Genomic DNA, 27,945 nt, shown 5'->3' on the forward strand with positions numbered 1-27,945 from the left:
CGTTAGAGCGGCCACCATCGCTGCTGGTGTGGCACCGCAGGGAGAACCCCACGGCGCAGTGGCACCAGCCCCGCCGAAACGGGCGGACAGGGGAACACCCGTGAAGAGGAGCCACTGTCGGGGACAGGGACGGACAGGGACGGACAGGGAGGGCCGGGCCCGTGAGGGAAGGAGGCGTTCCCGCCCGCCCCGTCCCTCCCCTCAGCCCGGCCGCCATTTCGGGAGCTGTGCGCGGGCGCGCGGCGCCCCCTGGCGGCTCCGCGGCTGGCCCGGCCCGTCCCGGCGGCCATGAAGTCCGTGTTCGTCACCGTGGGCACCACCAGCTTCGATGAGCTGATCGCCGCCGCCAGCTCCCCGCCCGCGCTGCAGGTCAGCCGGCCCAGACACCGACACCGGCCCCGGGCCAGGCCGGGCCTCCCCTCCCGGGGCTGGCGCCTGCGCGCCACGAGCTGCCCCGCCCTCCCTGCCGCGTCCCGGCAGCGGAGCCGGGGTGCCTGAGGGCGCCGGGGCCGTTCGGGGATTCCCGGGGGAGAAACCTGAAGTGTTGGTGGAGGAACGGGAGGGACGGCCTGTGGAGCGGGGTGGGACGGGGAGCGGGCGGCGATACCGGGGCTGTCGGGAGCTGGGCACACCCCTCACACACCCTCTCTATCCCCGCCTCATCCCCTTCATTCCACCCTCATCATTCCCCCTTCTTCTCCATCTCTCTCTTCATCCTCCCTCCCCACCATCTCCCCCACCCCATTATCCCCTCCATTCACCGGTGCCGTGCCCGCAGGCGCTGCAGAGCCGCGGGTACCAGAAGCTGGTGCTGCAGGTGGGCCGGGGCTCGCTGCCGCCGCCGCCGCAGCCCAGCAGCAGCCCGGCCGTGGCGGTGGAAGCGTTCCGATTCAAGGACTCGCTGGCTGAGGACCTGCAGGGAGCAGACCTGGTCATCAGCCACGCAGGTACAGCCCGCCTGCTTCTGGGGCTGCGGGAGGTCCGTGGGATGAGGTCTCTCCGGCCTGGGCTGGGCTGGCTGGGAGTGCTGAGGTCCGCAGCTAGAGCTGGGTTGTTTAAGAGGCTCCCCTGTTTCAGCAGCATGTAGGGGGATATTTCATCTCTCACCATGTTTTCTGTTTCTCTCGTAGGTGCTGGTAGCTGCCTGGAGACTCTAGAGAAAGGAAAACCACTAATAGTAGTAATAAATGACAAGCTGATGCACAACCATCAGCTTGAGCTGGCCAAACAGCTGCACAGAGATGGCTATGTCCTCTACTGTAACTGCAGGTATGGATTGGAGCTGCTGGGCAAGAGCATTCAGTCCATGTCACTGCACAGCTGAGAATGCAACAAGGACATTTACATCCTTCTCTGTAATCTCCATCTGGATATTACATTTTCCAGAGTGAACAGACTAACACTAGGTAGAAATTTATCACTTACCAAGCCTTTTGACCACGACCTCTTATAATTATTTTTTTCCATTTGAGGTAACATGTACTTAGATGAAAAAAAGAAAAACACTTGGATTCAGGGGATTAATAAATCAGATATTTTCTGGTTAGTAACTTTAAATACCCCTGTCTTTCAAGTACTCATTCAGGCTGCCCTTTTAACCAAACTTCCTGAATTCACCATACCCTCTGACAAGGAATTTCACAGATCTACTGCCTGTCCCTTCAGGAGAAAAACCCACCCCACAAACAAACAATGCATTAAAAAATCCCACCATCACCAAAACTCCTAGCTCCTTTTTTTAAAGTTCATCCTGATTCCTGTTAGGTTTATTTTTTCTCCTGGTTTTGACTGTATCTTACTGTTTTCTCTTTACTTGTGATTAAATCTACTCTAAAAATAAAAGATGACTTTTAAACTGAAGGCAGAAAAAATGAAACTCCCATTACTTAGTCTGCATCTTGTTCCTTTACCCTGCAAGCAGAGTTTCATATGTTTCAGAAGAGCTTTCTGAACAGACCAGGCCTGGCATTCATTTAAATTGAGCAAGTTTCTTAAACTCATTATCTTGGTGCTTCTGTCAGCTTTGGAATTTTTATTTCTTTGTGTTGGGCAGTGCCAAGCATTTGAGCTTTATTTTCAGCCTGATAATAGCAAGTAACAGATTGATGTAGCTGTTCTTTCTGGCTCTGTGATCAGGGGAGAACTCTGCCATGTGTTCAAATAGGAAGGATTTCCTCCTATGGTTTATGGAGCAGAGCCTCAGATCTTGCTCAGTCTCCCAGCATTAAAAAGTTTAAAAGTTTAGAAGATTAGAAAGTTTAAAAGTTGAGTTTGTCTCAGGAAGCTGATGGAAGTGTGTTCTCAGCAATGCTGCCTACGAGCCAGTGTTGGCTGGGGCCTGCTGCTCTGGGCATTCTCTTCCTTTCCATGCTAAAGAATTACATATGGATGCTTAGAAAGAAAACTGTATAAAAACATTCCCTATGGGATGGGTCTTTCTTCTTTAATTTTTGCTTTTGGTCTGTTTTTACAGCACTCTTGTGGAGACGCTGCAGTCGATGGACTTGGCAGCTTTGAAACCTTTTCCTCCTGGACAGCCAGAAAAGTTTGCTTCATTCTTGGATAAAGTTTTTGAGTTACAATAAACAAAACAGAGAAATAAAAAAGTTGGAATAAAATGTCTCATCTCCTCCACTTAAGATCTGCAGCTGGGCCAAACACTCAAAGAAAATATCATTTAATATTAACTGATATTAAATGGCTTCCAATTTAGTGTCAAGCTCATTCAGCTTTATGCTTAAAAGAGTACAATGCCAACAAGGAGGGAGTATGAACTGTCTTGTGGCACGGACAGACATATTTCTATCACAAAAGCTGCACTGGGATGGTAATTCCACTGATGAGGACAAGCTAAACTACTTCTTTACAGGCATGGCATATGCCTTGTGGTCTTTTGACCTTTTTTTGCCAAGTACAGGTGGAAATAAATTCTCTTTGTTGATGTTCCTTTGATGTCCTGCAAATGCCTTCAGCTCTTAGTTCATGTGTTTACAGAAGCACTGAAAGAGAGCTTAAAACTGAGCTATTTGAGCCTGAAAAGGGAAAAAGACATGTGGTGCATCCGGGTGAAAAAAGTCACGAGCTGCAAACTTGCTGCCCTTTGTTTGGGTGATTACCCACAAAGTAAAACATAGGACAGGAATGGGCTTGGCAATGCAATCGCTCCTTTTGCATGGTGTTACCCCATCATAACCCATCAGTTTGGACTTCTTCACATCCAGTGTTTCTATTTAGATTATATGTAAGGAAGAAATTCTCCCCTGTGAGGGTGGGCAGGCCCTGGCACAGGGTGCCCAGAGCAGCTGTGGCTGTCCCTGGATCCCTTGGATCCCTGGAAGTGCCCAAGGCCAGGCTGGACAGGGCTTGGAGCAGCCTGGGATATTAGAAGGTGTCCCTGCCCATGGCAGGGGTGTTCAAACCAGATGAACTTCATGGTCCTGGCAAACCCAAGCCTTTCTGGGATTCTTCGATGCTGATCAGAGCTTCCCATTTAGAGTATCGAATTTAACAATGATGTGTTACATCGATTTCTTCAAGTAAATATTTTGAAAACCAAAGGGGGTTTCGACTTTAAAATGTTCATGCATGTTCTTAGGCTTCTGATGCTCTAGAACTTTAGAACTGCATAATTGGTGCTAATTGCCCTTCCTACCGGGACGTTATTTGATTGGGGGGGGGGGGGGGGGGGGGGACGGACAGTGTTGCTTTTGTTGTTTAAAACAAGAAAATTAAACTCCTGAATTGGCCCATCTGATGTCTTAGTACAATTTTCATGAGGAAGTTAAATGTACATAGAAGCATTCAAATCAAACACAAAGGGCCACAGGTGGAATAAATCAGAAATCAGGCCGCACAGCTGTGCAAGGCTCAGTTTTGCCAATCCCCCAAAGTTTGCCCCAAATATTTGATTAGAAACCACTAAGATTCTTCACTCCCTTAACGTTTTCTACGGAGTTATTTCAAACCCACTGGTAACAACTCGCCTCCAGCCCGGGAGCGCAGAGGCAATCCTGGATAACCAGCGGAGCGATGTTCGCGCTGCTTCCCCGCAGCCGAGCGATGAAGTTGAAGGAGCGAGCTCAGCCAAGGCAGCTGCGGGAGGAGCCGCTTCCCACGGCTTGGGATGCGCACCCAGGCCGGGCGCCGGGCACTCTAAAAACTGTCCTAAAGCAACCCAAAATGGCCCCGGCGGGATCCGAGGGGCCGGGGCCGGGCTGTCCCGTCCCGCAGGTGGGCGCGGTGCCTCATTAGCGGCGCCTCATTAGCGGCGGCCGCGAGCCTGGCGCCTCGCGCCTCGCCCGCGTCTCCGCGCCTGCCTCAGCCGCCCCGGCCGGGAAGATGCACAAAGGCTCCAAGAAGTACTTCGGGCAGAAGTCCTTCAGCGAGGTGGCCATGGACGAGTACCTGGGCAGCCTGGGGCTGTACCGCAAGATGACGGCCAAGGACGCCTCCTGTCTCTTCCGAGCCGTCTCTGAGCAGGTGCGCAGCCGGCCGGGCTGGGGGCAGCCGGGGCGCCTCAGGCCCGGGGCGGGCCGGGGGTGCCCCCAGAGAGCTCCCGGAGAGCCGGCCGTGAGCCCAGGGCGAGGAGGTGGCAGAGGGATGGGTGGGGATGGCTGGGAGTGTGTGTGGGGATGGGTGCGACCGGCTCCGGGCGCTTGGGCTCCCCTCAGCTTCAGGTGCCCCAGGTGCCCCCAGCCTTTGCACCGCCTCCTGTTGTGGTGGCGTTAGACTGGAGGATTCATGCCTAACGCGAGGCGTGAGTTAAACTATTGACGTTATCTCTTTGTTACCGTTATTTTCCCAGCTGTTTTCATCTCAAATTCATCACGCAGAAGTTAGGAAAGCTTGCGTCTCCTTTATGAGGCGGCACCAGTCGAGGTTTGAATCCGTGAGTACCGTGAGTTCTGTGTCTGAGCTGGGTCCGTGCGGTTGGGAGGTGCTGTGGGAGAAGGTCTCTGGTTTAGCACCGAGAACACGATGGTTTGTCACGCTTGGTGCTTGAAAGACAGGAGAAATTCCAGGGTGACTGCTTCCTTATATTGAGTTGCAGTTGCACAAGTTATATTTGACTTTGGTTCTAAGTTCCTGTAAATAAGCAAGTTATTAAAACCTTAGTAGTGAGTGGGGCAAGTTATTTGTGTAGTATATTCTCTGTGGCGTGACCATTGCAGGATTTAGTAGGTGGGATATGTGTAGATTTTTGGAGCAAGAAATGAATACTGAAAGATGGTGGGAAATTCTGGAATAATTTTGTAAAGTCGTGGACTTTTGAGGTATGTTTTTTGGTTGGTTTTATCTGTGTCAGTTTGTGTGTGTGTGGTTCGTATTGTAGGGTTTTGATGTGTTTTGGGGTTTTTCTTTGTTTTCCCTCTAATCACATTTAAGCACTTAATCTAATCTATGATTAGTGCTTTATTTAAGTGCTTCATTTAATGATGATCTTGAATCATCAAGTTCATGTAGGAGGAACTTGAATATTACTTGGACTCATATCCTTAATACTTTTTTAGAATCTCTTGGTATTCTCACCTTGATACCCCAAATCATTCCTATGTTCTATGTGCCTTGCCCCCTCCAAATCAACAGCTGGTAGCTGTTAAGCAGTCTTTAGGTTTAATTTTAACTTTGCTTTCCAACTGCCAAAGTTTTTATATCTGTTTTCTTCTTTTTTTTTTTTGTTTTAAAGTATGTGGAAGGCTCATTTGAGAAATACCTAGAACGACTAGGAGATCCAAAGGTAAGCCTGATTTGAGACTTAAGAGATTTAAGTTTGAAGAGACTGGATCAGGAAGGTGTTTAGATAGTTATTTGAAATGTGGTTATTTGAGTTTGAGGGGTTTTTTTTTTAGATAGACCCAGATCTTGGGGAATGAATTACATAAGTAATACTAAGGGTTTGTACTGATAAATGTGAACAAAGTGTACATGTATAAACAATACCAGTTTTAGTAGGGAATTTGCATGGGTGCAAAGGAGCAGTCTCTGCAGGCTGGACAGTAAAAGCTTATTCATAACTGTAATTCTTAAAGAAGAAAAAAACTAAATATGCAGAGTGTACCTTAAATGAAATGTCTGTCAGGCTTTACAATCCCCTGCTTCCTCCTTTGCTGTTCAGACTTCTAGTTCTTTAGTCTTTAACCAGTAACTTTGGTGAGTGCAGCACTTTCTGAAACAAATGTGGGTTAAAAAAAAATATATCTACAGTGATGTGTTGGAGCAGCTCAGTCTTAAAAATTTTGGTAATTGTGGCCACCCCATGCAGCAGACTCCTTTTACCTCACTCTCCCCCAAATCCTTATATCTCAACTTTCAGTGCATTATTGCTTTAACAAACTGATGATTTTGAATAGCTATTTTAATAGTACAGAATTTTAATACTAGAGAAATGTAGAATATAGTTGTTGATGTTTAGATTCTTCTGCTATCTGACATAATCTCATCCTATTGCATAGGAAAGTGCTGGCCAGCTGGAATTGAGTGCTTTATCAATGATGTACAAGTACGTACCTCTTTCTTAAGGTTTACTTTGTTTTGCCCTTGGTGTGGGGATTCTGGCCCCAAAACTTTGTGTGTTTGCCACTGAGAGGTGAATGTGTGAAACAGGATGAAAAATGCTTCCCTAAAAAACTTAACTGACATGTAAATGATGCCATCACAGCCACTGTTCTAATGGGGATTGAGGGCAGGGTCAGTTTCCAGAGATGCTTGTTTGTTATCATTTTGCTGATATTAAACTTGAATGTCAAGTGTTTGCTTCTAGTGGCTGAAGACTGGAAAATGGGCAAAACTGAGGAGCTGTGTGCAGTGCAAACACTGTGTGGTAGTTTCAAGCATGGCTAAAACTCATGTAGGTGTTCTTGAAAGCTCCAACAGTGAGGAGTACCTGCCCTACCTGGTGTGTAAACACTGCTGGTTATTTCAGAGGTAACACAGAACTGTGCAGGTGCTGCTGTCTTGCTGAATTTAGCTAATTAAATGATGCCAATTGTAAAAAGCAGTCTGGCTTTCTAGTGGTAGGAGATAGAAGCCCCTTTTTGCAGGCTCACTCTGTCCCAGTACTAAAGGAACAACTGAAGTTTGGCAGGAATTACTAGCTCCCTGCACTGGGGTTCTAGTCCTTTTGCAGGGTGCCTAAATCACTTAGACTGAATAGTAAGAACAGAAATTAAGTAAGAACAGTAAAGCAGGAATTACTGTTCTTACTGAATAGTAAGAATAATTACTGTTCCTGTTCCTACTGAATAGTAAGAGCAGTAAAGCAGGAATTACTAGCTCCCTGCAGTGAGGTTCTAGTCCTTTTGCAGGGTGCCTAAATCACTTAGACTGAATAGAACACCCTTCTGTAAGTGTAAGTACTTGACTTAATCTATGAGTAAGCAGCATGGTCTTTCACAGATAATTTTTGTTTTCCCCTCAAGATAGGTTTGCTCATATGGCTGTTCCTTTATGGTAGCATTCATTTATCAGGGAAAATGTTTTGCTTGATTTTCTATAAACCAACAGTTCTAAACTGGTCCCTGGAAACTTCTTCATAAGATGATTTACTGAGAGTGTGCTCTTGCAAGTCCTGTTTTCCCTCTGCTCACCTAGGCGAGACTTCATTGTGTACCGGTACCCTGGGAAGGCACCCACACGTGCTACAGACAATGGCTTTGAAGACAAGGTCAGTAGAAGTGAGGGCAATTTCCTGCTGTTTCCCTGCCAGTCTGTTTCCTTACTTTTCCTGAAGCTGGATGAGTTGTGCAATTTTTTTTCCTGAAAAGGGGAAGTTAATGGGAAGGGATGACTGTAACAAATTGATTTTTGTGACCTACAAACTGATCCCGGTTTAGAGTGAGTTACTGGAACAGCTTATCTACATCAACACTGATAGGGGCAAAAGGAAGGGGTATAAAGGATAAATACTGTGTGTTACCTTATATCTGACCCCTCTGGAGTTGTGTAGATGTGGGTGCACAATTATGTGGCTACTTCAGGCACGATGCCAGTGAAGCTGCTGTGGTGTAGATTTCAGTGTGAGCTGCTAGATTTGCCAAGGTGGCCAGTCTGCTCTGAACCTGTGCTGCTGCAGCTGTTACTGATCTGTTGATGAGCACTGCTGTCTTCATTACATGTGCTTCTTTCTTCATCTACACGGTTTCCTGTGTAGCTTAATTTAATTCCAGAATGAGCTGAGTTTAAAAATCAAGCAGCATGGTCCAAGTGCTCAAGGCTTTCCCACCAGAAGTCTCATTAAGTGTTGGCAGCTGTCTGGCATTACACTGTTGAGTTTGGGCAGCAGCTCCTTCTGGTGTTGCTCCTCCTCAGCACAAGAGGAGAGCTTGTGTTGGCAGAATCCACAGAGCACCCAGAATTAAGAGTCCTGGCATCTGGGCTCCTTCTGGAGCTGGTTTTCTGGGAAGCATCCTTGCTGGCAGTGTGCTGACAGCTGCCTCAGGGCTTCTGCCCATTGCAGTTGGCTGTGGTTGTGTGCCAAGAAGTTTGGTGGCACGTGTTTACATGATGTGTCAATGCCTGTGATGCAGAAAGCATCTCTTTTGCTTCTTAAAAGCAAGTTTTTAAGGGCTACAGAAGTAAATGCTCTTCTAGTCTTGCAGGTAGAGAAGGATGAAATGTGCCTTTGACGCTTGGGATAGTTTGCATGCAATGGGTTGTATTTATTTTACCTCCTGAGCAAATGGTGGTCTTGGAAACAAGCTCCTATTTCATGTTCAATACAGCAGGATGTACAGATGGGTTTTTTTTTCTTTGTATGATACAAAGTTACTTAGAGACTTTACCTAAATTTCAGTTTTGAGCTGATGGTGCAGCTCAAAAAAAGCTCAGCATTTCATGTTTATATTGAGAATATTTACTGTTTTCTTGGTGAGTTGGTGTCAACTGTAGAATAAAAGGATATCAGAATTTACTGAATTCATCATAATTGATGGGATTACATCATTCCAGCCTTAAAACTTTGTTTTTTTAATTTTCCCAGATTTTACTGTGTTGTTCCGGTAACGGCCATTATGACTCTGTGTATACAAAACAATTTCAGGAAAATGCTGCCATTTGCCAGGGTAAACTTGAAATCGTTTTTCTGTGAAAGAGAATTGTGTGTTTTCATATGTTTAGAGGCAGGGTTTGTTTCAGTTTTCAGGGGTGGGGAGAAGAGAGATGGAAGCTCACTTCTAGTATATTTTTTATGCATAGATTCATTTTTTTCACCTGTTAAGTGGGTTTTGAACTAAATGACTTCCAGAGGTCCCTTATTCCCAACTGAGTTACTTTATGATCCTGTCCTTACCTGCATTTGATGTCACTACAGCCTTGTAACAGTAGATAATATCTGAAGATCTGCCTGCCTTAAACTGCAGGAGTTCTTATGGATCTCATATTATCGAGCTTTGTGTTGGTTTGTTCAGCTGTATTATATGAGATCCTCTACAAAGATGTGTTTGGCATGGATGAGGAAGAATTAAGGTCTGCAGTTGAGGTGTTTCGAAGTGGATCCAAGAAGAACAGAAACAGTGCTCCTGTAGGAAGTGAGGATGCAAACTTTGGTTGTCTCCATGAAAAAGTGCCCCGAAATCCATCAGAAAAGAGGTAGTATGTTGGGAGGGGGATCTGGTAAGAGGAAAGCAAAAAAAAAAACAAAACAAAACAAAACTTGAAAACCTTGCAGAGGACAACTTTTCCAAGTTTCTATGAATTTTATGGAATATTAACTCTTTTCTTCCTGTGTTATGACACAAACACAAAGCTCAAGTATATCATGGAAGAGAGTGTGCTTTTCTTGGAGCTGGGAAGTGCCATATAATTGCCTGTCCTCTGCTGCAGGCTCTGCTATAGTTGTGTGTAACTGTAAAATGACAGCTTATTTGTAAGTAAAATTGGTCCTTATTCATTAGAGCTTTTGTATTATATTTTAATGAGAGACGTATTCTAAGGCTCCATAGCTCTGAAAGGCTTGAGAGCTGCCTCTGAATGCTTGCAGACAGCATTGGTTTTGATGGTACCTGGCACAGAGTGTCTTTTTATCCTTGACAGTGCAAGAATTCAGTCAGTGGCATCACCTTCATCCTTTCCTAATGCAAGCAGTAGCCCTCATTAGGGGTGGGTATTGGAACAAGCAAAGGTCAAGTTCTTAAAGCTTGGAAAAGGCTGGTCCTGCACTGCATTGCACCTTGCTGGTGTTTAAGGCAAAATGTGCCACTTGATGGCACCATGGTGCTTTTTCAGGTTGTCTGAACAGTTGGTGTTACTAATCCTGGCTGGAAATCGTGTGTTGTAGCTTTTGTAATCTTTATTTTCAATTTTTTTAGACTGGATGACTGGGAAGGCAATGATGCTGACAATCCACAGGAAAGCAAGTTCAAACAAAGCATTGAAGAACAAAAGGTTTGGCAGTTCAGGAAAAAATCCTTAGAGTTTGCTTTTGGGTTTTTTTTTCCTGTTGTATGATGTTACCCTTGTTAGGGCTAAATCCTCTTTACCACTTTCTAAAAACGTATTTTTGGTTAGTAGGTGGTTTATTTCTTTCACCTACTTGTCTTTTGGTTTTGCCCTTGAGATTCTCTTAAACTGGAAATGGCTCTTTTACTTTCTGAAATTCTCTAGTCCTTCTCTAGCTGATTTTTATTTCCTCCAAAAGATGGAGCTTAGCAGATGTTTCCTGATTTGTTTGTTTTTCCCAGAATGTGGTTTAAATTAATTCACTTTTGTCTTGACCATAGTATAAATTGTTTCAGAATACTTCTGGAAATTGTACAGAGTTTTCAGATGCAATAACTGAAATGCTCACTTACTTTTGAAGCTGTGGCATCATTGGTCTGGTTGGCTTCCTTTGATTCATTTTGAGTACAGAACAATTCCAAGTGTTACTCTTGAGCCTGTTCTGCTTTCCAGAGTCAGTTTGCTCAGCACCTGAGTGCCTGGATCTGTTTTCATACTCTTGAGTTTTAGTTTTTAGGGAAATACAGTGGAAGTGAAAATTTTGGAAAATAGCATCTGTACTTTTTTAAATGGTGCACAGATGCTGGCAGAATAGAGACTATGCTGAACACATGAAATGCACTTGTTAATGCTCCATTCCAATTCTGTTTTTAGCCTCCAGAAAATCCTCCAAAGATGCCTGTTCCTTATAAAGTGCTAAAGGCACTGGACTCTACCATCTATCGAAATGTGGAGTTTGATGTTTGGCTGGACAGTAGAAAAGGTATCTTTTGGAAATGGGAAAAGCCAAAAACTCTTCCTGTAGTAGGGTTACCATTACATTTATGAATCTTGAGTCCAGTCACCTCTTTCTTCACAGCTGAAATGTGAAGGACACAGGTGAACCCAGCAGATAGCTGTAGGTAGGACATGTTCTTGGTGTCCTGTCTGCCATTCAAAGCACAAAATACCCAGCTTTTGATACTGTATAATGGTACAAGGTTGCTAAAAACCTGATCTCTGCTACTCATTGACTGTACACAGGAAATAGGAGGATTCAAAGCAGAGCACAGAACTCCGTAGCCATTCTGTTGTATTGGAAAGCATTCAAATGTGAGAGTTTTTTGTTACTGCATGTGTGCAAAGACTTCTTTTTAGAGCACGATTTTGGCCTCAGAATTGTATAATAATGAAGATCTCAAATTTAGCATTGAGATCTGTCAGATGAGTTTTTCTCCTGCCTCCCAGCCCTCCTGGGCTTGAACATTCTGCAGAGATTTTGTGGTTCTTGTGGCTTGGGAAAGGTTGGCTGCTTTTTGGCATTCAATGTGGCTGATCTGTAAAGCAAGAAGTTACCAAGAAAGATAAGTTTTTAAGTGATGCTTGATGTCTGACCCAAAGTGCTTTGCATGCTGACGAACTCCAGCATTTCACCACGGCGTAATCAGTAATGAGGATCATTAAAATTCTTGGAACAGAGTGTGGTAACCAATTATCTGTGTAGAATACTGACGTGCAGAAAAGCCAGGCAAGGAACAGAGGTAAAAAAAGCTGAAATCTAACAGCAAGGAGACTTTAGGCAATGTTAGCTTTTCCTAGATGATATTTCATGTTTGCCAAGTGCCACTGGGACTCTGGCAAGATAAGAGATGTCCAACATTTTTAATTCCAGGATTTATATTAAATGCAGGATTAGCTCTGTGCCACCACAGAAGCTGCAGTGTTGTAGCAGTGCTGCTTGCTGCATTATCTGGCTGTTGCTGGTCTCATGTGACTTAGCCTGGTTATGGGCTATTGTAAGAACACCTAGAGTTACTCCACTGTTACTATGGGGAATATTCAGGTATGCACAGGAAGTATTTAATTCAATTGGCCTATAAATTGTAGTTGGCTGCTGTCATGAAATACTTGTAGAATATGTGAAGAAAGAACAGTAGCTTAAAGGCTTTTCCCCCCATTTATTTATTTATTCATTTCCTTTTAGAGCTTCAAAAAACTGACTACATGGTGTTTGCTGGGAGACAGTACTACTTAGGAGATAAGTGTCAGGTCAGTACTCAAAGGAGACTCAGTTATGATCAACTGTTAAAACTACTTTAAATGACTATGATAAACAATAAAGTCATTTGACTTCATAGAATTCTCTAATGCTTTTCTAATTCTCTCCCCTGTAGGTGTTCTTTTAAATGTAATTTCTTTACTTTTAAATGTAATTTCTTTACATTTAAAAATCTACCTTTAAACTTGGTAGTCTGATAGAAAAGCAGTTTGGGGATTCAGTGTAAACCTGTCATCCACATTCTCTGAGTGTGGAAGTTCCAGGCAGAGCTCAAAATGCACAAGGGGGTGCTTTTGATGTAGTTGTCTTTAGATTTTTCACTTGGGCTAAGCAACAATTCTGGATAGTCTTATCTTTCTCAAAAGTGAGGTAGCAAAATATTTTTATAAAATAAAAAGGGAAGGGCTAAAAAGGGAGGAGTAGAATGATCTGGACAGGAGATGCTGAAAGGAAGGTCTGTTTTCTTTGTATTCTGAGGTTATATGTAGTGAGGGCACATTTTTTTATCAATCTTTAAGGTAGTGCTAATTATTCACTCAGTGATTTATTTCTTACTGTGCAAAGCTTTCCTTTTCCTACTTTATCTTCTGTTCTCCTCAAGTTCTTAAGCAGCAGTCTTCCTTGGCACTTATCTGCTGGGCACAGGGGATGAAAATAAGTTAGGGAGCTGGTATCTTGCCTCTCAGTTGCTCACAAGACTGATTTTATTTCTTTTTATCCTCCCTGAAGTTGGTACACTGCTCTTTATTTTGATTGCTGTTTTGAAGAAATATTTGAGACTCCTGGGCCAGCTCACTAACATGGGACTGGCTGGGAGCAGCCTTTTGTGTTCGTGGTTTGTGGACAATATTCTGATGCAGTTCAAGGTTTTTAGAGCTTTCCTTGTTCTCTCTCCAGGTGCGTCTGGAACCGGGGGAGAAGTATTACAATGCTCACATCCAGGAGGTTGGGCAGGACAGCAACACATTGACTGTATTTGTTGAGGAGCTGGCAGAAAAGTAAGCAGTCTGCTGATGACTTCAAGTTTAAACACTTTCTGGTTGAGGGCTTTGGTTTTTTTTCTAATGACCAAAATCATTATTGTAATGCTTTGTGTGAAATCTCGCTGTTCTTCCTTCACTGGAATGTAAAACTGTTCTTTACAGTTTGGGCTTAATTCACAGAGAGCAAATTGCCCTCTGCTGTTGGGTTTCTCTGGAGTTTTTATGCTGTACCCAAGCAACGAAATAATTGGCACTTCTGGTGAATCTAATCACTTTCTCCCCCTTGCTGTTCAATCATTCACCCTCCTCCAAAGCTCTGATTGACAACATCCTGCAAAAATTCTGTGTTGTCCCCTGCTTTTAGGTGTACCTCTGGAGGCACACAAATACAGGCTGGGGAGAGAGACTTGACCCAGGAAATAATAGTGATTAAACTAAAATAGTGTTTAACCTAAAGCCTAGCTTGTCTTTTCTTATTAAACAAGTAGCAGTAATGTGTGCTTGGTGCCAGAGAAGCAGATCATTTATTTTCACAAGCTATTTCCTCTGTCTTGGTGTTGATTCAGCTGAAGTTATTGTGAAGAGGATATCCCTGGGGTACTGCTAACATGGGTGTCCTTCCTGCAGGCACACAGTTCCTTTGGCAAACTTAAAGCCAGTGTCACAAGTGGCTCCTGTCCTTGCTTGGAATATGGCTCACAACAGAAGAGGAGCTTATCAGAAAGTAACAGGTGGACACTTCTCAGGAATAGGTTTGTATGAGGCTTCCAGAAGCATTTCTTCCCTGGAGAAGTAGGGGAGTTGCTCATGGGAGTTGTAACTGTAGCAGTCTTTGGATGTTGGAAGGGACTCAATTCCCCCTGTGATGTAAAACTTGGCCACTGTAGGGGTTTGATGGAAAGCTGTGTTTCAGACAGGGATGAATTTGACTTTGCAAAAGTGCAAATCTATTGCGATACAGAGCAAATTTGGTATTGCTCAAAATTGCCCAGAATAAATTTGCCACTTGAGAACATCTAAAAGACATGTCAGTGAACCAGAGAGCTTGTCTGACCTGGCATGAGCAGAGATGTGTGGATGGACCAGGGACCCACTTAAATATGGGCTCAATTTAATTTGGAGGAGTAGTGAGGTTTTTTACTTTCATGAATAAATGCAGCATGCATAGAGAGGTTTTAACACTGAGTACTTATTGGATCAGCTGAAGCTGGGAAGGTGCTCCCATGTCAGATGTATCATGTAGAATTCCTGCTTGATTCTTTTAAAGAAGGGTCTGTAGTGTCCATATTTACAATGCACTTTTTCTGGAACAAGCCACTGGCTTTCTTCTCTATGGGTTCAAATATTAATTCCTCACTTTATCATTTGAGGCCATAGATCAGGTTTAAAGTGTAAATCTCTTTTCTGTCTCAATGGAAACTGCAGAAATGGATATGAAAACACGGAAGAGGATGCTCAAGAAGGTCCGTGGGAAGGAAGTGTTCATGGCTGTGGCTTACAGCAGGGGGCAGCCAGTGCTGCCCCCCCGGCTGCAGCACAGTGCCCCCTCAGGGCGCTTCCCTCCCATCCACTGCTCCCAGGGAGCTGCAGCCATGGCACCCTACAAACCCTACCACCAGCAGAACCCTCCCAGACAGCACCGTGACTCCGGCATGCCCAGGTAGGAAGCTTTGAAAACACGAGCTGGTCACTTGTTTCACTTTCATCTTGCTGCAGACTGGTTAGGAGAGAGTTTGTGCTGTTCAGGTAAAACTAAAAAAGCTGGCAGGCACTCCTGGTAGTTGTACTCTTTCCCTTTTAAATTCAGGGGATCTGCCTGTTTTGTAGATGTGGGTATATACATGTTTTGTTGATGTGGTATGTGTATATATATATGTATATATATATATGTGTGTATATATATATACATATATATATACATATACACATATACATATATATATACATATACACATATACATATATATATATATATATCTATATCACCTGGAGAGAGAACAAGGGAAGCTCTAAAAAACCTTAAACTGCATCAGAATGTTGTCACAAACCCCTAATAGCACAGGCTGCTCCCAGCCAGTCCCATGTTAGTGAGCTGGCCCAGGAGTCTCAAATACTTCTTCAAAGCAGCAACTGAAATAAAGAGCGCTGTACTAACTTCAGGGAGGATAAAAAGAAATAAAATCAGTCTTGTGAACAACTGAGAGGCAAGATAGCAGCTTGGCCCTCAGATAGCATTCTAGGGAATGCTATCTGAGGGCCCAGGGAAGAGAGGCTGTCAGAGTTATGACAGCTTGTCCTGGTGAATGACAACAAAACTCTTCCACCAAAAATTGCTCTACCAGGCATTGGCTAGGATGCTGGGGCAGGAATTGCCTGTTTGCAGCAGAGTGTGAAAAAGCAGGTTTCTTGGTGGCTCTGCAGAAAGAGCTGAGTTCAAACTGAGCAGCCAAAGGCAGGTGGAAGTGCAGGTGGTGGTGACTGCTCAGCTCCTCTCTTGCTCCCCAGCTCGTACAGCCGCAGCCGCCGCCCGCTGCCCTGCGTGAACAAGGAGTGCCAGTACGGCTTCGTGCCAGGGGCTGCCCAGGAGCCCCAGGGCCCAGAGGAAACTGTCACTTTCTGTGAAATCGAAGGAGATGACACTGCTTTTCCTGCTCTGCCTGTGAGTTATGAACAAAGGGTAAGCTGAAGCCTCTCAGAAAGAGAGGAGGAGGGGGAAACTAAATGCACAGTGATTCTTTACCCAAAAATACAGCAGGATTTTTGGTTTACTTGGAGTAAGATTTAGCAGTGAACGCATTTTTGACAATGGAAGACTGAAATTAGTCTAGTTCCTGTAAAACCTGCTTGAAACCTCAGTTTTTCTAGGTATTCCCTTCTTTGTATCCTCAGTAGCAACACTTGCTTTCTTTTAAGCACATTTTCATAAACATAATCATGTTTCTCCTTTCTATTGCAGTTTGAAAACATAATATTTTCCTCCTGTTCGTATCTGTCTAGCTCTAAACATTGTGGGAGAAAGCTTTTTCACTTGTTTGCCACACTATAATTTATCATTTGGGGAGCAAGATTCAGAAATTGGATAGTGATAGCCTGGGTTTTTTTCCCTATGAATTTGTAGTTGTGATGTTTTGGATTACCATGTTGTTCCTGACACAGTTTCTTCTGCTACTGAAACAGGAAAAAACTGCAAACCTACCTAGACTTTTCTTAAAGCAGTCTTTTTGTTGAGTTGTAGATAAAGTGGCACAATGCATTCTTAAACTTTAAAATGCCTTTTTTTTTTTCCTTTTTTGTAGCCTAAACCTAGTCCAAAGCTGGGAGTGCTAAAAAAAATCAATTTATACTTAGGTATAAATTGAATAAGAAAGCAGATTACAAAAACCACACCAACCTGGTATATTTGAATATTTTGCTGTGTTGAAGCAGTGAACTATTGTTAGACTCATATTTAAATGAGGAAGAGAGAATATGCTTAGGGCTGTTTCAGCACCAGTCATTTTTTCTTTGCTCTGATATACTAGATCTGTAATCTTTGCTCTGATTTTTCCTCCAAGAGTGCCAAGGAATAAGGACACATTATCCTGCAATTTCTTTTTTCCAACATGAAATCAATACAGCTCAGTGGCTTTTTCTCCCCCTTTGCTAGACTTGCCTGCAGCTCCTAATGAATAGGTTTTCATGCTCATTCAGTGACTTTGTTATTGTCAATGCCAAAGCTTTTTCTCTGTCTCTTCCTTGTCTTGTTTAGTAAAGGAATGTGACATTTCCTGGGGAAAGATGCATCTCACAGAGGACTCTGCCATGCTGCCAGAGGCCTGGTGGGAGAATCTTCTGACTTACCATCTCTGCTTCAACCTTGGAAATCTTTCAAGCCTCTCTGAGCACTTTATCGATCTCATAGTCACCAGTGGCTTCTGAGGAGAGTTTTGAGTGTCACCTTAGCCACCACAAGAGTGAATCAGCTTCTTTTACTGAAGCATCTCAACCCTATTTTCCTCCTTCAGAGAACTGCTCTTTTAAACTGGGGTGCAGCTAAAGATTTATTTCAGTGCAGCAGCAAAGGGCACGTAAAAAACTGAAGGAGTGCTGTGGGCAACCTTGGGGTGTGCTGCTCTCTGAAGTAGTCAGGGTTGCACATGTGGATCAGCCTGGTGCAGACAGTGCTGTCTATGCCAGCAGCCACCTTCTGGTTCCTGTAGTTGGGACTGAAGATGACCTTTCTCCATGGTGATCAGTGTTTGGATGAACTGATCTGCTGCTGGTGTGAGGGGAATGCTCTAGAATGAGGAATGCACTAATGCAGCCTTGTCTGGGATCTGCTCCTTCCTTTGCAGCTTTGTTAGAGCTTGGGAAAAAGCTGGCTGAGTTCTGGGAGGGAGCAGCTTGATTACCTGCATAGGGAAATGGTAAAGCTTCTGAATTGCCTTAAGTGTGTAAGGCAGAACAGAAGGAAAAGGAAAGAAGTGTTTGTTGCATTGGAAGGACACAGAGATGATGCTTCCAGTAAGCTTTGGTTGCAGCAAGCTGGGTCTGCCAGCCTGGTTCTGTGTGTCTGTCTATAGAGCATGGAAAGGTTCTAAATTATTTCTAAATGTGTGCTTCTGACTTTGCTTTTCAGAGCCACAGTAGCCATGCTCCCATTGTCCATGGTCCAGGGGCATTTTGGGTAGCAAGGAGAGGTCCAAACTCTGTTCCATCCAACAAGCAGACTCTGAGTACCTTAGAGGAGGAGGAAGAAGCAAGTGAAAATGGTGAGTTCTTAAAGGATTAATAGGCAAAAATATGTTTAAGAGATTTTCAATGTGCTTTTCATTGTCAAAAGTAGGTTCCTTACATCTCCTAAAGGACAGAAAGTGAGATGATACTGAAAGGAGGATATTAATAGATGCACTGAAGTGTAATTGCAATAACTCCAGATTTAAGCTTTTTTACCTTCCCCTTTTTTCCCCCTGAATCAAAACTTCCTGTTCTCTTTCCCTTGTAGGGAAATTTCATGAGGAATATATCTATGTATCTCCAGGTAAGTAAAAGTTTAGTCTTTACTGATAGAACATTTGGTGAATGTAATACACTCAATTATGAGCTTTTTTATATGTTTCTGAAGGATTAGATTTAGTGCAGCTCTTTTCAATTAACTTTGCCTACGTTCTCCAGATCCCAACTGTGAAACTGCAACAGTGTTTAGTTCAGCAGAACCCACAGCAAACTTGGTAAGTTTTACTCACAGACTGTTCAGATTTGAGATCTTTGAGGTGTGTGGCATTCATGGAAAATGTTCTTGGATGCACAGTAGGCTAGAGACTTAATAAAATAAATGAAATCAACATTCCTTTGTATATTCACCATCCTTTTCCTCCCTGAATGGTGAGGTTTTTATCTGAGTCTGCAAGTACAGTCTGAATTGCACTGGATACATTAATGATTTGCCACCTTTCCCTCTGCAAAGAGAGAATATGTATTTGAGTGCTGTTTACTTTTTCTTCTCTGCTTCAGACAGCACTTGCTTTTATCAGGCCACCCTTCAGGTTATGTTCCAGTTAATCTTAGCCCTCTTCTGTGAGACTGGAGAGATCTCATCTGTGGTAGAACTTATCTTGGAATTTAATTTTCTTTTTTGTTTGAAACTAAATCTTTAGTCACCTGCTGCTCCACAGTGGGTGTGAAATCAGTCCTGAGCATGCCAGAATAAAACTGTGTTTGAGCTACAAAAGACACTCTGAGTGTATAGTCCATAAATTTAAAAATAAAAACTAGGGGTGTTGTGTGTGCCTTGTGGCTTCTTTGCCACTGAAATGGACCATGCTCTGCTTTGGAATCCCTTCAGGAAGAAGGGCCAGTCTTGGTGTCACCTCCAGATGAAGTGGCTTCCTACAGCTATCCCCAGAAGGTAGTGTCTGGTACTCTGAACTGTATCTCACACTTCTTTGTGGTGGCCCTGCAGAGAGGTGACCACTCTGCTTGGACTGTGACACTTTCTGGGGACCCCTCACAGCCTCTGGCAGCAGAGAATGCAATTCCCTGCACATACAAGCAAGGCAGAAGATGCCTTGCAGGTGTCTGCAACTCTAAGCTGGTATTTTCAAGCCAATTTTTACAGAGTTTGCATAGTTAGAGCTTTACAGCTAGGATTTACAAGATGGATTTGTGTGAAGTGAGAATTTTTGAAGTGTGTGGTATTTTCATAGTCTTTGTCAAAGCCAGTTGCAGAGGCAGACTGTTGAATACTCTTGACTCTTTTCCAGGTGTTGGTGAACTCTGCAACAGTTTCCACCTCCACAGATGTTTATACTGCTCCAGCTACAGGTCTCTCTTCAAATTCTGCTGCCTCCACTCCAGCCAGTGTCATAACAGCAGCTCCCCCACAAACAGCAGTGCAGCCTGTCCTAGTATCTCCCTTTTCTGTGGGGAGGCCAGGTAGAGTGTACAGACTGCAGCTGTGGACTTGGATTTCCAAGTTTTCAGTTATATTTTCCCCTCCCTTTCTCCCCCCCATCCAAAACAAGTGTTAAAAGGCTTTTAAAAAAGTGTCACTTGCTTTGGTTTAAAATCACATAGCTGTAATTTGGCTGCTGGCTTCTTGTTTTGAAGGGGCTGTTGCCCCTGAATTTTTGTGGGAATTGGAGGTCTCTGCTTTGGGTTCCCCCCTTGCCACCTTTAACCATTAATGCCAAGTGTTTGCTAGAAAATTCTTTTCAGAAGGCAGAAGTTCAGTGTGACTCCTTTCACCTCCCCTTCCCTCCAGCTAATTTTCCTCTTGAGGTAGCAAGCCTCTAGAACACCATCACTTCCAGAGAGTCACTGGCTGAGGTGTTCCAGTTTATTTTGTGATCCTTAGTTTCCTTTGTGCAAGGAGATCAGATTTGTGGGTGCACAGGGTGCACTCTCCACCTTAAGTGCTCTATCTACTTTGCTCTTAGAAAAATAGCAGTTCTGAAAAAATTGTTTTCCTTCTTACAAAGAGCATTTTTCCTGTCTTCTGTAACTTTTCATTTAACATCTAAGACATCTCCACCTTCCATTCTGCTCAGTTCTGTCTCACTTTTTTTTTTTTTTTGTTCCTACTCTGCATGAGAGTTTAGTCAGCATGGTTCTCAAAGCTGTCTGCTCACTGGTGCCAACCTGCTGCTGTGTTAGAGGTGTGGGCTACCTAAAAGGATATTTAACAGTTGTCTATCCAGAAGATTTTTGTCCTGATATGTCTCAAACTTTCCCTTGTTTTTGTGGGTTTACTGTCATGCTTCTGAAGACTTTAGGTGATTAGCCTAAAGTTGTTGTTCTGTTACAACAGAGAAGTTTGGTCTGCCTTCTAATATGAAGAAATAATTGAAAAATACTTTTTTTCTTTAACTGGGATATGCAGCTTGCAGATAGAAGCACAGTTAAGGCTTGAGAGATGGGAAACCTTCCTGTCTAGTTATAAAATTTCTTCTGTTTGCCTTTTAAAGTGATTGCTGAACAGAATTTTGTTAGAGCCTGTATTTAGGGGCACCAAGGTGTCAAAGTGCATGCTGAATTATGTAAGTTAACACCTTACTCGTTTGACATACCATGGCAAAGCTAACCTTTTGGGTGACATTTGTTTCCTTCCAATTGTAGCAGTTTCTTCAGTGCCATTCCCAATTTACTCAGCTCCTCTTCCCCCAGTGAGTGAGGTGGGAGAAGCCAGTGCTGTTTTTCCAGCTTATTCTTGTGATCCCAGTGGCAGTGATTTGCCTCGAGGTAATTCATGATGGGGTTTTGTATTTTTACTCCTGTTGCTCTCCAGCACACTTCTGACTTGTGTTGTCCTTGGAAGCTTAACAGAACACCAAGTGAGAATACATAGTGAGAAGAAATGGCTCTGTGTAACTCACAGGAATGAGAAATAATATTATAGATAGGCTAAAGCATTTTCATTCCCAGTTTGGAACAGAAAGTTTGTATCTGACTCAAATATGTGATTATTGCAGCTCTAGACAGTACCTTAAATAAATGAAAGCCCAGGGAGAGGGTGCTTGGCCTGTATCATACTTGTTTGTGGCCAAGTAATCACTTTCCTGATAACTGATGAAAATAAGAACTGTGTGTTTATAAATTGTGCTGTTGCATGGTTCAGTGGGGTATTTTGGTTGTTTTCCTTAATGGCTCCAAGCTGTAATTCTGTGGTATTACAGACCAGGGCTGAAGTGTAGGCTCAGCTTGTTCCTTGGCTGTGTAGCTTTGTCACACACACTGCCATCAGCTGGGACAGTGTCTCAGGTCCACACTGAGCAGTGAGTGCAGAGACCAAGCCTGCTGCTTTCACACTGCTGCTGCTGTGCTCTGCAGTTGCTCTGCTGCCTCCTCTGTGCCCTCAAATCCAAGAATTGTTCATCTTGGCTGTTCTGGCTCCCTTCCCTGCTGTGGTAGCATCACTCTGACCCCATGCACACATCAGAGCTCCTGCTCTCCAGCTGGAGTTGAATGCCCTTTAACTGAGGCTTTCCCCACTTGGGAGAATGGGGTGTGAAGTGTGCTGACAAGAATCTGGAGTGGATGTGCATTTTTAACCCCTCCAGACCCTGCCTGGAGCTCTTCAGCTGAGTCAGTCCACATCATATTGGTGCTGTCCTTGGCACAGGCTGTAGGAATTTTAGAGGTTGCTTGTTAAATGCTACAGTGCAGTACTGTTATGTTACACTGCTGGAGTATAATCTGGATGATGGCCTTTAAGTTAAGAAACCCAGCAGGTTTGGAGTAGGGCAGGGTGAAGTATTGATCTGGAGTTCTGTGTGCTTTGCTAAGGACATCAGGCCTGCTATAGATGGAGAGCAGGACTTGTCAATAGACTGGAGTCCTGGACCTGGGAGGAAATCCTGTTGTGGGCTCTAGCATTGGTTGTATCTACATTTATTCCAGTTTTCATAGCATCTTGTATCTCGTTTTAATGGCATTTAGGATTTGTCAAGTGTGTTTGTTAACTTCAGGTGTCCTACCCTTGCATGGTGCCATGTATTTGAAGGAGCTGTTGATAAAAGCCTGCTTGAAATTGCTGTGTTCCAGAAACAGAGTGTTCAGTACTGGCCAGAGCTTCTCAGCAGCACAGTGAAAACTCCTATCATGAGATGAGATTTTTATCAGGCATCAATGTGGTCTTTATATTTTCATGTCAGAATGGGTAACTTTTTATGGCTTAGCTGTTGCTTCATAAGCAGCATGTTCTACAGAGGATGGACTTGATTTCCAGGCATCTAAAAGAGGAATCTAAACACAAACTGGTCTCCTACTGTACTGGTTTCTTTTCCATCATTCCACAGATGTCAGTATTTCCAGTGTCAGTTTGTCACTTCAGTCTCCCAGCAGTTCCTTTGTACTGTTATTGCTGCTATGGAAGCAGCTGTTTCATTCAGCTCTTATGCTTGCTTTGCATAGATTTGCATAAACAATTGAAGACAAAATTGGGTTTTTAAAAAAAATCCAGCTTCTTCCAGATGTAGATGGAATTTCAGCTAGATATTAAAAGGTTTGCACTTGTGTAAGCCTTTGAGTTATTTTTACTATTTTACTGACCATGGTCAGTGTTACAGCCAGACCACCAATACCTCCAGGACTAAGTAAGGAAGGATCTGTGAGCATTTCCTAAAACAGCTGCATGGATTGTTGCCCTGATAAATGGGCTGAGCAGTAAAAGAATTGAGAATTGGCAGCAGCAGCAGAGGAATAAATCCACGTGCATTTTAAAATTGTGGTTTGCTTTGCTGATGCTTTTGCCTTCCTGCAGCAAACCACAACACCAAGTGCCACAGAAGCAGGGCTGGGGAAGTGTGGGAGATGGGTGGGCAGGGAAGCACTGTGGAGCCTGGTCTAGGGCAGGGTGGGTGTTTGAGGATGGAATGTGGTAGCTCTGGAGGTGTTGCTGAGTTGAATCCCTAGAAAATTCCTTTTGAGTTGTCTCCCTGCTTTCCCTTGGCTTTGGTACAGCTGGGAGCTCAAAGGCTGTGCTGTGGAATAGGTCACTTGCTCTTCCTTCAAAGCCTTCAAAGCAAATCTGTATTGAAATCTAAGAAATCAAATTTTCTCATGCGCAGTTCAAAAACCCCATCATGGGATTAAACACACACCCTCTTTTTTTTTTTTTTTTTTTTTTTTGGTCCTTCAGTGAGTCAACTTGAAAGGTTTAAAGCTGCTTCACAGCTTTTGGACAGTTGGAAATATGTTTCCAAGTTCAAAACCCTGTTACTTTTGGAGAGAGGTTTCAAAGTCCCTTCCCACACCTGGGACTGTTTCTCAGCCTATCACTTACTTGGCTGGGGACAAATTATTCAGTACAGGGAAGAGAGAAGTAAAAGACTCTGCAAGAAAGTAGGGAACTGAGTACCCTTGTGAGGAAGGAATTTATTTCTTATTCCTGCCTCCACTGAGCTTAATATATCAGTTGGAGGGGTGCAGAATTTGGTGAGAAGCTCTGTGGGAAGTCCTAGTTGCTTAGACAACTTTTTTGATTATTTTGTTAAAAAACTTGAGTTCTCACTTGAGTAATCAAGATGAATAAACCAAAACTAAAGCTAATGTAGTCATTGAATTAAATAATTAATTGGCCAGACAAATGCTCTGCCACTGCACAAACATCTAACTGGATTTAATTTAAAAGATAAAACTAGTTTAACAATTATTTCTATTCAAGATAAATTCTTTACCCTTGAAATTTTAAAGAAAAGGTAGTGCTGCAATACTGTTATTCATTAAGTAAGAATAACTTCAAGTAAAATGTTCTTAATGGAAGTTGCTTTTGCTTCTTGGTTTATATTCCTCTGCTCTTTAATGTCCTGTCCTTTAATTTCAGATACAAAGGTCTTGCGGTATTATTTTAATATGGGATTGCAAGTAAGTGCTTTTAAAAGGAGTATAGCAATTGCCTGTAAAAACTGCTGGGTTTCCTGACAAATGTACTGATGTATTCAAAACTTCAAGTGTCCTAAATGTGCATTTTGTGCACTGGACTGTTAATATGGATGGACTTTCTTCATGGAGATTAAAGCCTGGCTCAGGAAGTAAAGTTCTACCTCAAAATGTGAAGTACACCATATTAATTGTTTTACTCTGGGTTGTGGTGATTTTTTAGTTTTACTTTTAGTTTTTTGGGTGTTTGGTTTTTTTTTTTTTTTGTATTTTGATGGTGGATAAATATTCTTTCTGTGAAAAGAAGGAAAGAACCTGAGCAATTCTTAAGAGAATTTGTGTGCTTAGATAAGAAATCAAAGACCACTTAGAGATGTGTGGATGGAGTGTCCTAGGGCTTGTGCAGCTGAGCTCAGACTGGTTAGCACCATTTCTCTGTTCTGGAAAGCTGCTCTGCTGGAGCATTCTCTGTGGCAGTAGTTAAGTGCAGTGTCAGTGCTGCTGCTCAGGGAAGTAAAAAGAGCAATGTGAGCTCCTTCAACTGAAGAAATGGGAAAAATCTCTGAATATGACAAAGTTAGCAAGGGGGAATCTTCTTTCTCTGTAAAGACTTCAGACACAGCAGCAGTGTGGCTGTTGCTGCAGGTATCTTTCCTGGTAGGTTGTGTTGGTTTGATTGGGGTTTTGTTTGTTTATATGTCTTAAAGGGCTAGGGAGAGAAAAAAAAAATCACTTTTTCCTAACTTTAGCTCTGAAAGTAGCAGTGATTTGGAGGAGGGCTGGAGAGTGTGTGGCTGTGACCATGTTTTTCCTTTTCCTGCAAGTTTTGCCACCAGAGCTGCTGGCCTTCCATGATGTACGTGCAGCCAGTGCTGCCCCCATCTCCAGTGGAAGTTTACCCAGCCTATGCTGAGCCAGCTCCTGTCCTGGATCAGTCAGTGCCCCAGCTCTTCCCTGATGCTGGGCAAGCTGAGGTGCACCAGGTTCCCTTGGAGGCATCAGCAAATGGTTTGTACTTGAGCAATGCTGCCTTCATACTCGTGAAATCCTGCATTAAAAGGCCATCAGTCTGGCTGAAGTGTGTGAATGTGCTTTCTGTTCTGTTTTTTTTTTAAGGAAACTTCCAAAACACAGAGCCTGCACCCCTGTCCTATGGGCCAGTGTATTACCCAGTGGTGTCAGACCCCTTCAGCCAGCAGCCTGTGCCTGGCTTTGACTCTGTGGTTCCTGCCTACCGCTACATTGGCACCTGGCATCCAGTAAATCCTCCCCATGGAAATTCCCCACCTGTGGCCAAGGCTGGGAGCTCAGGAGCACCACCCCAGGTGGGCTACATGGCCTCCCCTAACCCTGCACCTCCTGATGCACCCCAGGGAATGTGAACCTGGGAGCTGGAGGCTCCTCCTTGGCTTCTCGTTTCTTGTTTGCCAGCTCTTGTTAATATTGTTTTGTAAATGTTATCCTCTCTTAGAGAGTTGAGTCAGTTTGCTCAAACTGTGTTCAAATTTCATGTTTCTCTTTAGGTTTATGCTACTGATAGATGACAAGATGTTGCTTTAGTTGATTAGGAAAGCATAGGAGAAAAGTACTGTAGTGCAGGGAACAGCTTGGATGTGAGTAGAGGAAGCATGTGAAAAAGCAAAGACATGTTGTGTGTCTCTGAGGGCTTGCACTGAGCACTTAAACACCTGGTTCTTGCTGAAGCACTGAACCACTGCCATCACAACTCAGGTAAACACTGGGCACAGGGTCATTAGAGGGGGATAATAATGTTTAAAATAAGTTGACTTTTTCAGATTTTGCAAAACAAAGCTGCTTTACCTCTAGTGGTCACATATTTGTAGTAGCTGCATTTCTTCTGTCTGACTTAGTGGTGCATAGGTTTCATGGCTGTAGAAAGTGTAAGAATAATGTTTTGATCTGTTGTGTATTGTTGTATATTTGTAAGATTTGTTTTGTGAAAGCTGTTGCACATCCGGTGGTGGCCGTGGTGGTGAAGTTGCACTGACAGCACAAAATAAAAGCATTGAACACCCGAAAATAAATGAGTGGTCATTTATCACTGGCAGGCAATGTTCCTGACAATTAGCTATCCCACAGCCTGGAGTGAAGAAATGCACTGTGTGGGACAAGGCTGTTCTAGCCTTCTGTGAGAAAGCAGCAAAAGCTTTCAGCATGGAATGGAAGCAGAATAATTCCTGGTAATTGCACCTACTCTAAACTCAGGCACAACATGCTTGGCCCTCAAATAGCCTTCTACACAAAATCTAAATTGGCTCTATTGGCCCATTCTATTGTTTGGTGATTTTTTTTTAAAATAATTTTTCCTTTCTGTAAAACCAGGTGGTGGTGAAAAGGGGATTAAGTGCAGAACTGGAAGAGGGAAAAAATTGTATTTCCTTTGGTATCCCTTTTCTAGTAACCCTGGAAGCAAAACCATAGTAGGAAAAAGTTATTTGTTACATTTTTGTCTTAAATTCATGCAGCACTGTTGGTGTTGATAATGTAACTCTGTAGGGGCAGGGCTGCAAGCTCAGCTTTTAGTTTGTCTACTGCAATTTCTAATTGCTGTACATTTAATTTGGCAATTTAATAATGGCTTTTCAAGATGGAGCAGCCAGGTAAAAAATCAAAGCGAGATGAAAATGACCCCTGAATAGCTAATTTGATTTTGAGCTGCTGTGCTGTTTTAAAACAAAACATTTACACAAAATTGTTTATGAAATAATGAGTGGCCTTTGTGTTTCTGCCTCTGGAGGAGCACTTGACTTGCACAGATTTTTTTTGGAGAAAATACCATGAGGATTTTTTCTTTTTCTCTGAAAGAGCATTCACTGGCCTAACCTCTTAAAGGAACTAGTAAAGCCTGGGATTTATTTGATTTATTTGAAGGAATTTGAAGTGGCACTTACCTAAGCACAGTCTCCATGCTGGAGTCATGGAGTGTGTTTCCATCTGTCATATCCCCAGCAGTTTCTGTCAAGCACTGAAGGCACTGGAATATCTTCCCCTTTCAGGCTGTAGCTGGGAATTCTGCCTCCTTTCTTCCTCTCTCACTGAGACAGCCTTGCTGTTTTCTATACACATGCTTAGCACAGCACAGTGGTGGTGTTTTGTCTTCTGGTATTAGTCTGTCCCTGGAATTCAACTATTTTTTTTTAATTGGAAAAACTGATAATTCTGCTAGAATTCTCCTGGCTTTTTTGGCTTTGCTTACCCACCTAGGACCTGGATTACTCACCATTAGCCATGGCTATTTTGGCCTTACTGGCCATTTCAATACACATGAAAATTACTTTAATTGATATAATAACATGTCAGATGTGGCCAGTTAACTTATTTATGGATTTGATATACAGAGGTACCTCTGTGGCCCATTGTATGTATTTTTTCCAAGGCTTTTAAGCCTCAAACTCAGCTTTTTGAACTGGCAAGCAGGGGCTGTGGGGAGCAGATAGCAGTGTGTGAATGCTGTCCATGGATAGGAAATGCCACCTGTTTATTAACAGCAAAAGAGCTCAGAATGGCACAGAAATTTAAGCGACTGCTGGAGCCTTTAATTTAAATTCTGTTTCCCAGAATTGTGTTGCAGCACAACAGCTCTGCAGCACTTTTCTGAAACAGAAAAACAGC

At 43.3% G+C, this 27,945-nt stretch overlaps 1 protein-coding gene across 1 annotated transcript; it reads left to right on the forward strand.

Annotated features, from left to right (window-relative positions):
* On the forward strand, positions 1-26,255 carry ALG13 (ALG13 UDP-N-acetylglucosaminyltransferase subunit). Its single transcript, XM_071442936.1, has 27 exons — positions 1-369; positions 779-947; positions 1,131-1,269; positions 2,474-2,575; positions 4,266-4,479; positions 4,805-4,888; positions 5,687-5,737; positions 6,453-6,499; positions 7,591-7,663; positions 8,978-9,059; positions 9,405-9,585; positions 9,820-9,833; positions 10,274-10,380; positions 11,089-11,197; positions 12,398-12,462; positions 13,370-13,470; positions 14,083-14,207; positions 14,881-15,115; positions 15,961-16,132; positions 18,056-18,206; positions 18,440-18,475; positions 18,610-18,665; positions 19,698-19,869; positions 21,052-21,174; positions 24,257-24,297; positions 25,137-25,320; positions 25,429-26,255. Exons 1-27 carry the CDS (start codon positions 289-291, stop codon positions 25,692-25,694), a joined length of 3,180 nt encoding a protein of 1,059 aa, XP_071299037.1. The 5' UTR covers positions 1-288; the 3' UTR covers positions 25,695-26,255.
* The last annotated feature ends 1,690 nt before the right edge of the window (positions 26,256-27,945 follow it).

Source organism: Agelaius tricolor, unplaced genomic scaffold, assembly GCF_023055355.1.
Source record: "Agelaius tricolor isolate 1412-34295 unplaced genomic scaffold, bAgeTri1.0.p SCAF_17, whole genome shotgun sequence".
Taxonomy (NCBI): Eukaryota; Metazoa; Chordata; class Aves; order Passeriformes; family Icteridae; genus Agelaius; species Agelaius tricolor.